The 9,157-nt window shown below is 36.9% G+C and overlaps 1 protein-coding gene across 1 annotated transcript; it reads right to left on the bottom strand.

Annotated features, from left to right (window-relative positions):
• Positions 1-6,575: 6,575 nt before the first annotated feature.
• Positions 6,576-7,394, bottom strand: LOC149158172 (uncharacterized). Its single transcript, XM_089433905.1, has one exon. It carries the CDS (start codon positions 7,392-7,394, stop codon positions 6,576-6,578), a length of 819 nt encoding a protein of 272 aa, XP_089290031.1.
• Between the last annotated feature and the right edge of the window lie 1,763 nt (positions 7,395-9,157).

Below are 9,157 nucleotides of genomic sequence, written 5' to 3'. Positions count from 1 at the left end.
AACTAATAGTTGTCAATGGACAAATTAATTGCTAAAGTCCCTTCTTTGCAGGGACTAATAAAGCCAATCTTTGTCACGTGACAAAATGCTATTGTGTCATCAAATACGGAATTGGAATTTGAGAAAAATCCACGGTAGATATAACGAGTTGTGTAAACTTTAAATCAAACTTTAAATTTCTCTTAAATCATTAATAAATAGTTTAGATAGTTATGCAAAACAATAATTATGTGTGTTTGGAAGGATAAAATGACATATAAAATGTATTTCAAACTTGTTTACCTGCTTGTATTGCACAACAATAACAATGTGTTTTTGGAAAAATAAACTATGTGTAGTCCACTACGAAGGTAATATATTTATAAGATATAAAACGTATTGCAAACTTTTTTTTTCATGCCAAATCTATTGGAGAGCAATTTGTTTAACAAGTTAAACTTTGAATTTCTTTTATTTTTTCTTTTACATTTTGTTATACTATACACTTCTACCATATTTGTAATACTCAATATCAATATAATTGTTTCCTCTGGTTTCATTTACATTAGATTTTAACTAATAAACTATTCATAACTATCATATCTTAATTTTTTAGTAATTAATTAAAATCAAATTAATAGTACATATGTATTCCATAGATTATAAAATTAAATCAATTATTACCTCAATAGACATCTATTTCAGAATAGGTTTCTAGAATTTAAATTTATTTATAGAAGGATGGTAAGTATATATCCACAAAATATTTATATGCACATGCATATCTATTTTTGAATAGGGCTTCCAAAACTTTAATTTAATTATGAATAATTATTATTTAGATGGTAGGGATTTAACCTCCATAAAATATTTTAGAATATTCTTAATAGTATACACAAATCAAAGGCTAAGATTTATCTACAAATAGTTATGTAGTTTTCTCCTTTTAATTACATTCATTAATTAAAAAATGTCAATTGTCATATGAAATGAGTTATTTGTTGAAAATATCAACAAGAAATGCTAAAAATCGAAATGATATAAATAGCATCTGAGGTACCAGTATTGGAAATAGCAACAAGGAATAATAAAATAGAAATGCTAAAAATAGTATTGCTATAAATAGCATTATGGGATACATTCCAATTTTAGTTAGTTCCTGAACTAAAATTGAGAATTAAAATTCGAATTTGATCTTAACAGCTATTTGAAAAATAATTAATTAATTCATCTTGAGTTAATTAGTTGGAGAAAATCAAACATGAAATCTATGTGAAGACATGCAACAGTTATCCCTTTGATTGAGGAAGTTATCCCTTAATTAAGGAGATCAGGATGAGTTGTACTTTGAGTTGTAATTAGTTAGCTCAGTTAACTGAGTTAAGTCTAGTTAGATTAGTTCCAACAGTTTGTGGAACTGATTGTGAATTCAGTTAGTTAATGCATGCATGCATGTAAATAGTGTACTTCAGATAACTAAATGTTCTCTCATAAATAACTCATGCATGTTAGTTCAGTCAGAAACCCAGTTGAGATCATAGGAAGGAACAATGTACTATTAGTTGGAGGAATTTTCCTATATAGGAAACTCATCCATGCAGAAAAAATTATCTCCTTCAGGATTGCGCCGTTATTTCAGAGGTTAGTGAGCAGTGTGTGAAGTAATTACACACAGGTGGCAACTTGAGGACCCAGGAGAAACTGCGCAAGGAAATAGGAGGCTTGGAGGACTGAAGGAAGGCATATGTGTTGTCTATTCTATCTATGAGCAGCAGTGAGGGATTGTACTGAGAGCTTGATAGCTTGTGAACTAAAGCTTTGTGTAATCCAGAGATATTTCCACTTGAATGATAATATAGAGATCAGAGTTTTTAGTTGAGGCTTTCCCGAGAGTATTCTTCTGTGTTCATGTGTAAATGATTTCTTATTCTCTGTTATATGCGTTCTATTTGATCTTGCTCAAAATCGATTAAGCTTCCGCAAGTTTGTTTATAGAAGTAGTTCAAGTATTTTGCTTTAGTATATCGCATTATCTGTTGATCTACAATGGGAAATTTTACATGGTATCAGAGCAAAGGTGGTCAAAGCAGAGAACAGTATACAAAGAAGTTCAAAGTTCGAAGTTTGAAGTTCCTGATTATAGAAATCGAATTCTTATCACATCTCAAATTTCACCAATGGCGTTCAACGGTTTGAGACTCGAGTATGCCCTGGATGGCAGCTCGAATTATATAGCCTGGAAGGATCGCATGGAAGCGATATTAGAGGACAACAGTTTGAAGGACTTCATTGATCAAGAAGTCCCCAAGTCAACAGCAGCTAATGCCCAAGAATTGGCGGAATGGAAGAAATGTGTGGCTAGAGCGAGGAGGATTCTTTTGGAGGGAGTTCGAGACCACATTGTCTCGAATCTCCATGGGAATGAGACACCGTTTTCAATGTGGAAAACATTGAAGGATCTATATCAGAACAACAATGATCAGAGGATGCTGGCGCTGAAAGACAAGCTTCGGAAAATCAAGTGTGAAACGGGCGGCACGATCTCTACATATCTGAACAAGCTCACCACCTGCAGGGATGAGCTTGGAAGTGTAGGAATCACGCCAGCCGTTGATGACATGGTGAGTCTTGCTCTCCTCGGTCTTCCTAAGAGCTGGCATAGCTACCAAGACTCGATAAATGAAAAAGAGAAACTGCCAGATTGGGAATGACTGTGGTCGGATTGATGCAGGAGGAGATCAGGAGAAGCACCATAGATGGTTGCAATTACTGGTCCTTGCACAACAATAAAAACCTCTCCCCTACATCAAATATGAAATAGGAAAGGAAACCATCAACAACAATTAACGTTGTTGATTAATTGCAACCATGCAAGAAATTAAGAAAATAAAGATTTTGCTTTTTATTTTCTAAGGATTGATAAAGATAAAGTAGGTGAGGTACAAATCGACCTAGACAAAAAGTTATATAAAGCAGACAAAGACATATTGAATAACAAGACGAAAATAAAGCTGAAGTGATGGACAAGCATAACAATCCAATTTTGTCCTTCTCCGAAAGAGAAAATATTCTTATTCATAAAAATATATAGATGTCCTTATTTTAAATGTATGGATGTCGAATTATTCTGAAGATAACCATATGAAATGTCAAAATTTTGATTTTGTAACTGTTTTCAGTGTAAGTACATGTTAAGCCATTGTTAATGCTTTGATCGAAATAGTTGATTTGAGGTTTTTCCATTGTAAATCTATTTTTCAAGATTGTTCTTTATAACACCCAAGCCCTTAATTGCTAGAAAGCTTGTTTCAAATTCCCTCTTAATTGACATTAATGAAGGCCAAGTGTATATCCATGAATACATGTAAAATTTAAAAGAAAGATGAAGCTGGTAGGAACATGTGCATATATTTAAGAACGACTTAATCAAAGTAAGCTGTAAGTAGGTAGGAACATGTGCGTATATTTTATGATGACTGAATCTAAAAACACTTTCAAATATAAGCTTTTCAATCAATAAACACTGCAGAACACCAGTAATATTGTACACCTGTGATAAGGAATCTCTTTAAGTCTATTGTAATGGTTATTCTATTGAACATTAGTGTTAGTATTTTTTTATTTTCATTCTTTTCTTCAATAGTGGTTTGCAAAGTCCAAGTAGATCTGGATGACAGCATTCATATGTTCTTCACTTGGGGAGAACATATGAATGCTGTCATCCGGATCTTACTCTATTTGAAGTCATCTCTAGGAAAGGGAATTTTATTCACAAAAGGTGATAGCTTGGATGTTAAAGGTTATACAGATGCTGATTGGGCTGGGTCAATTGAGGATAGACGTTCTACATCAGGCTACTTTACTTTTGTAGGAGGAAATCTGGTTACTTGGCGAAGTAAAAAACAAGAGGTAGTTGCTAGATCCAGTGCTGAGGCCGAATACAGAGGAATGGCTAAGGAAATATGTGAATTGTTGTGGATTAGAAATCTGTTGCAGGATTTACATATGAAGTAAGTTAGTCCTATGAAGTTATACTGTGATAACAAGGCAACATGTGATATTGCTCATAATCCAATTCAACATGATCGAACTAAGCATGTTGAGGTTGACAGGTTCATAGTTAACTTTGGGTTTCCCTCTTGTGACTCGATCTGGTAATTTTTTTAATTGAGGTTCAGATTCAGAGTTTACCTGAGACTCAGGCATGGAATTAGCTAGAGAAGACAATTGTTTTGGTGGTATATCGTGAGAGGAGGAAGACACAGACGACACTTCCACTTCTATTTGATCCGGAACCTCATTCTCCATAACTTGCTGCCCATCTGGACAATCACCTCTGTGAGTTACAACATCACCATTACTTGTTTCCAAATGGTCACATTCACCCCTAGTGTCCAAATTATCTCCACTTATAAGATCAAGGTCCAAAGAGCGATGCAAAGTCTCCATTTCATCTCTGTTCTCCCCCTGAAGTGGAGATGCAGAGGCAAAATAATACATATCATCTTCATGAAAGACCACATCATCAGTAACATGAATTTTACGAGAAGGGGGGTGATAACACTGACACCCTTTTTGATGCAAGGCATAGGCAACAAAGACGCAGTGAAGGGCACGAGGTTCCATCTTATTTCTCAAGGGTTTGTGAAGGTGAACAAAAGCTACACATGCACACTGTTAGGAATAGCTACAACAGATAATTGATTCACAAATGCCTTACTCTCATTTGACAGTCTATGGTAGGATACATAATTGCTTATGGGATACTTAGATTTGGAGTTGAGAACAGGTTCATAGTTAACTTTGGGTTTCCCTCTTGTGACTCAATCTGGTAATTTTTTTAATTGAGGTTCAAATTCAGAGTTTACCTGAGACTCGGGCATGGAATCGGCTGGAGAAGACAATTGGTTTGGTGGTACATCGTGAGAGGAGGAAGACATAGACGACACTTCCACTTCCATTTGATTTGGAACCTCATTCTCCATAACTTGCTGCCCGTCTGGACAATCATCTCTGTGAGTTACAACATCACCATTACTTGTTTCCAAATGGTCACATTCACCCCTAGTGTCCAAATTATCTCCACTTATAAGATCAAGGTCCAAAGATCGATGCAAAGTCTCCATTTCATCTTTGTTCTCCCCCTGAATTGGAGACGCAGAGGCAGAATAATACATATCATCTTCATGAAAGACCACATCACGAGTAACATGAATTTTACAAGAAGGGGGGTGATAACACCGATACCCTTTTTGATGCAAGGCATAGCCAACAAAGACACATCGAAGGGCATGGGGTTCCAACTTATTTCTCAAGGGTTTGTGAAGGTGCACAAAAGCTACACACCCAAAAACTTTAGGGGATAGATTCGGTATGGTAGGGGCACTCACAGTATTATGGAGAACATCAAAGGGGCTCTGAAATTGTAGTGAACTAGAGGGGACACGGTTAATGAGATAAGCTGCGTCCGCAATGGCTTCTCCCCAATAACTAACATGCATATGAGCCCCAAATAAGGAAGCACGAACAACTTCAAGAAGGTGACGATTTTTCCGTTCTGCTATCCCATTTTGTTGAGGGGAGTAAGGGCAAGTCGTCTGACGAACAATGCCATGTAAATTCAGGTATTGTTTCAAGTCTTGATTAACAAACTCTCCACCATTATCAGTATGAAGGACCTGAATATTTGATTTATATTGGGTGGCTATTATTTTGTGAAATTACCGAAACAGGGAACTAACTTCATTCTTTGATTTCATTAAACAAACCCAAGTCATGCGAGTATGAGCATCAATAAAAGAAACAAACCAACATGCTCCACTCAAAGAAGTTTTTGCAGGTCCCCAGACATTAGAGTGAATAACCATAAAAGGTGCAGGAATTTTATGCATACTAATGGGAAATGGTACATGGTGACTTTTAGCCAGTTCACAAATGTCACACTTAAAATCTGAAACATTTAATTGAGAAAAGAGCTTTGGAAACAGCTTCGGTAAATATCCAAAAGATACATGGCCAAAACGCCTGTGCCATAACCAAACTTCTGAATGCTGATGTGTGTCAGACTTATTAGCTGAGAAAACTTGAGCCAACTGATTGGAGCTTGCCAACAGTAGATCAAGATAGTAGAGCTTTCCTCTCCTAGTACCATAACCAATTGTCTTTCGAGTCTGAATGTCCTTAAAAACACAAAGGTTAGGCCAAAATATCACAATAAAGTTCAAAGTGAGGGTTATTTGAGCAACAGACAATAAGTTATGATTAAGAGAAGGAACAACTAGAACAGACTCCAAATTCAAATTTTGGGTAAGAGGAACTGAAACTTCTCCAACCACGGGAGAGGGAGTACCATTGGCTGTGGACACTATATGATGATCTGAGGATTTCATGGACTAAATATGTTTACCGTCAAAGGTCATGTGATATGTGGCACCTGAATCAATTATCCATTCACTATGACTAATAGGGATAGAGGTATGAAGAGACTTACCAACATTCCCAGCAGTAGCAATGAAAGAAGAGGCTTCCTCAGTAGTATAGGTGTTGGTGGAGGGCTCAGCCACAGCAACAGAAGCATGATGATTTGAATTTGAATTTCACTTGCGAGGTGCATTGGCAGGATACCACCATTCTGGATATCCAATTATTTCATAGCAACGTGACTTTGTATGCCCGGTTTCTCCATAGTGAGTACATACATGTTCTGATTTTGCAGCTCCTATTTCATAGCTACGATTTTGTGATCCAGATGACCGATTTTGGTCAGTTGTGTGATTCGGCGGACCAGAAGTGCGATCTGTTTTTTGCGATTGGTAAGGCTTGCCCCGACGAGCCACCATAGCAGCAGATTCAGAGTGTTCAGGTTCACCTTGAAGTGCAGCTCGGCGAACGACATCACAGCGAACATATGCATAAGTTGCTTCAAGATCAAGTGCAGGGTCTTTCCTGAGAATCTCACCTTGAATTTGTTCAAAGTCTGCATCTAGTCCATTCAAGATGACATGTACCCGCAGTCTCTCAATTGATTTTTTATAGGCGACAACATCTTCGGGATCCTTCATGACAATCCTATCACGATGATCTAGTTCTTGGAAGATTTCTACTAGATCACCATAATAGGTGGAAAGAGAATGACCAACCTGTTTGGTGGAGAATGCCCGTTGATTCAGTGCAAAGAGTTGCGATTCATCTGATCCATCATAGAAAGCTTTAGCAAGAGCAGTCCAGATTTCACGTGCAGTAGACAGTCTAAGATAACGCTTCATAATCTCCGGTGACATAGAAGTCAGCAACCATCCTTTGACCTTTTGATTTTCAGCATACCATTTTGCATAGGCAGCATCAGTAACCTGCGGAATAGGTGTTTTACCTGTGAGGTATTCAAGCTTCTCATGCCCTGCGATCTGCATTTCCATGATTTGGGACCAGACATCATAATTAACTTCGGTAAGGATGATATTGGTGGTGAAACTGGGGTTTTCTGATTGAACATGAATGACTGGTACAAAAGATGATTCAGGTTGATCCTTAGTCATGATGCGAGGGGTATATGAGAATTCAGGCACAGAGGTGAAGAACTCTGGCTCCGATACCAAGTCAAAAACAAGGAAGTTTTATGAAAGGCTTCAATTCATTATTTTTACTCATACCTGTTCGACATAAATAGCCGCTGTATACACTTCAGATCCTATAGTTTAGGCCTAGAATAAGGAAACTAATACAATCACAGGAGTCTGTACAGCCAATTTTTTAGGAGTGATTCTCGTCTATCTGTACAGCCAGTGGCAGAGACAGAGACAAATCAGGAATCAGAGTAATAGAGATAAATCAGGAACTTGAATTACGGAGAACCAACTTGGAGACAATTGCTCCCAATTGTCAACAGCCACAAATCTGGTAGATGACAAGTTGGAATGGGACAATTTAAGGGAAAAAAGTAAATGAATCTTTAGTTAGATTGTTTCGGGAGTTTATAATGATTTTGGATATATTAGTATTCAACATCTTTTTTATAGCCCAGTTGGGCGAACTGGGGTTTCTGGGTTCACAATAAACCCTATATGCATTGTGGCAAGTTAGAAATCCAAATATCCAAAATATGAGGTTAAATCTAGCAAGGCCGGAGAATATTCCAATATACCACACTTTAATCTGCAAAGTTAGAAATCCATATATCCAAAATATGAGGTTAAATCTAGCAAGGTCGGAGAATATTCCAATATATCACGCTTTAATCTGAAAATTTATTGGATTATGGCCCTTTGAAAATTTCTAATTGGGTGGATCTGAAACAAATGGAACTCCAGTGTCAAATAGAATTGGAGCTAGGGGCAAAGGTTTCTTCATAGTCATTTTCTCTAGTTTGGAAGACAAATCAAGGATTTTTGAAGGAGGGTTGCATTTTTCAACAATGTTGGTCTCTTCATGCGATTTTGGAAGGATCAATATAACTCGGAGAAGGAAGATTTCCTTGCTACCTTGATGTGGATTTGTCGCTTTTCTCTTCCCAAGGAATATTGGGAGGAGGAAACCCTTGAAAGTATCGACAATGCCATCAAAAACATTTTCAAAGTATTCGAGGATATTAAGAGAGGGAGGTACACATCATATGCTCGTATCTGTGTTTACATGAATGTCTCTCGACCTCTTCCAAACTCTATAGATATTTATTATCAAGATAGTATTTGGAAACAATCTCTAGATTATGAACGTGCCCCCTTTAGATGTGTACGTTGTCATGAATATGGGCATCTTATTAGGGATTTTCCTATGAAAACCAAGGAATTGTCTGAATCACACCCTTCTTAGAAAGAGCAAGATGATTCGGGAAATGCCCTCCAAAGAAGAAGAAGTTTGAGTTCTCAAGGTACCTCAAAACTTGATCAAATCCCTAGATCTCGAAATAGGTTCAATCAATCATGCAATCAAAAGAAGGAAACTCCTATAACCCTCCTATGAATTCTTTTGAAGAGCACTAGTAAAATCCAACACCATAGGAAATGATTAGCTCCCATTCGAAAGAAGATGAAGGAAAATATCTACTAGAAGATATGGATCTAGATGACCCATGACTAATTGTCTTTGCCTAAGAATGGCATGAGAAAAAACAAGGTTGCAAGAGAAATAAGGCATTGATCCAAGATGAAGGTGAACAATTATTTAACTCAAGGATCCAAGA

The sequence above is a fragment of the Pinus tabuliformis genome, chromosome 5_2 (genome assembly GCF_031772625.1).
Source record: "Pinus tabuliformis cultivar Carrire ecotype Pingquan chromosome 5_2, CPIR1, whole genome shotgun sequence".
Taxonomy (NCBI): Eukaryota; Viridiplantae; Streptophyta; class Pinopsida; order Pinales; family Pinaceae; genus Pinus; species Pinus tabuliformis.
Note: the sequence above shows the minus strand (reverse complement) of the source record. Positions and strands in the feature narration are given on the sequence as shown.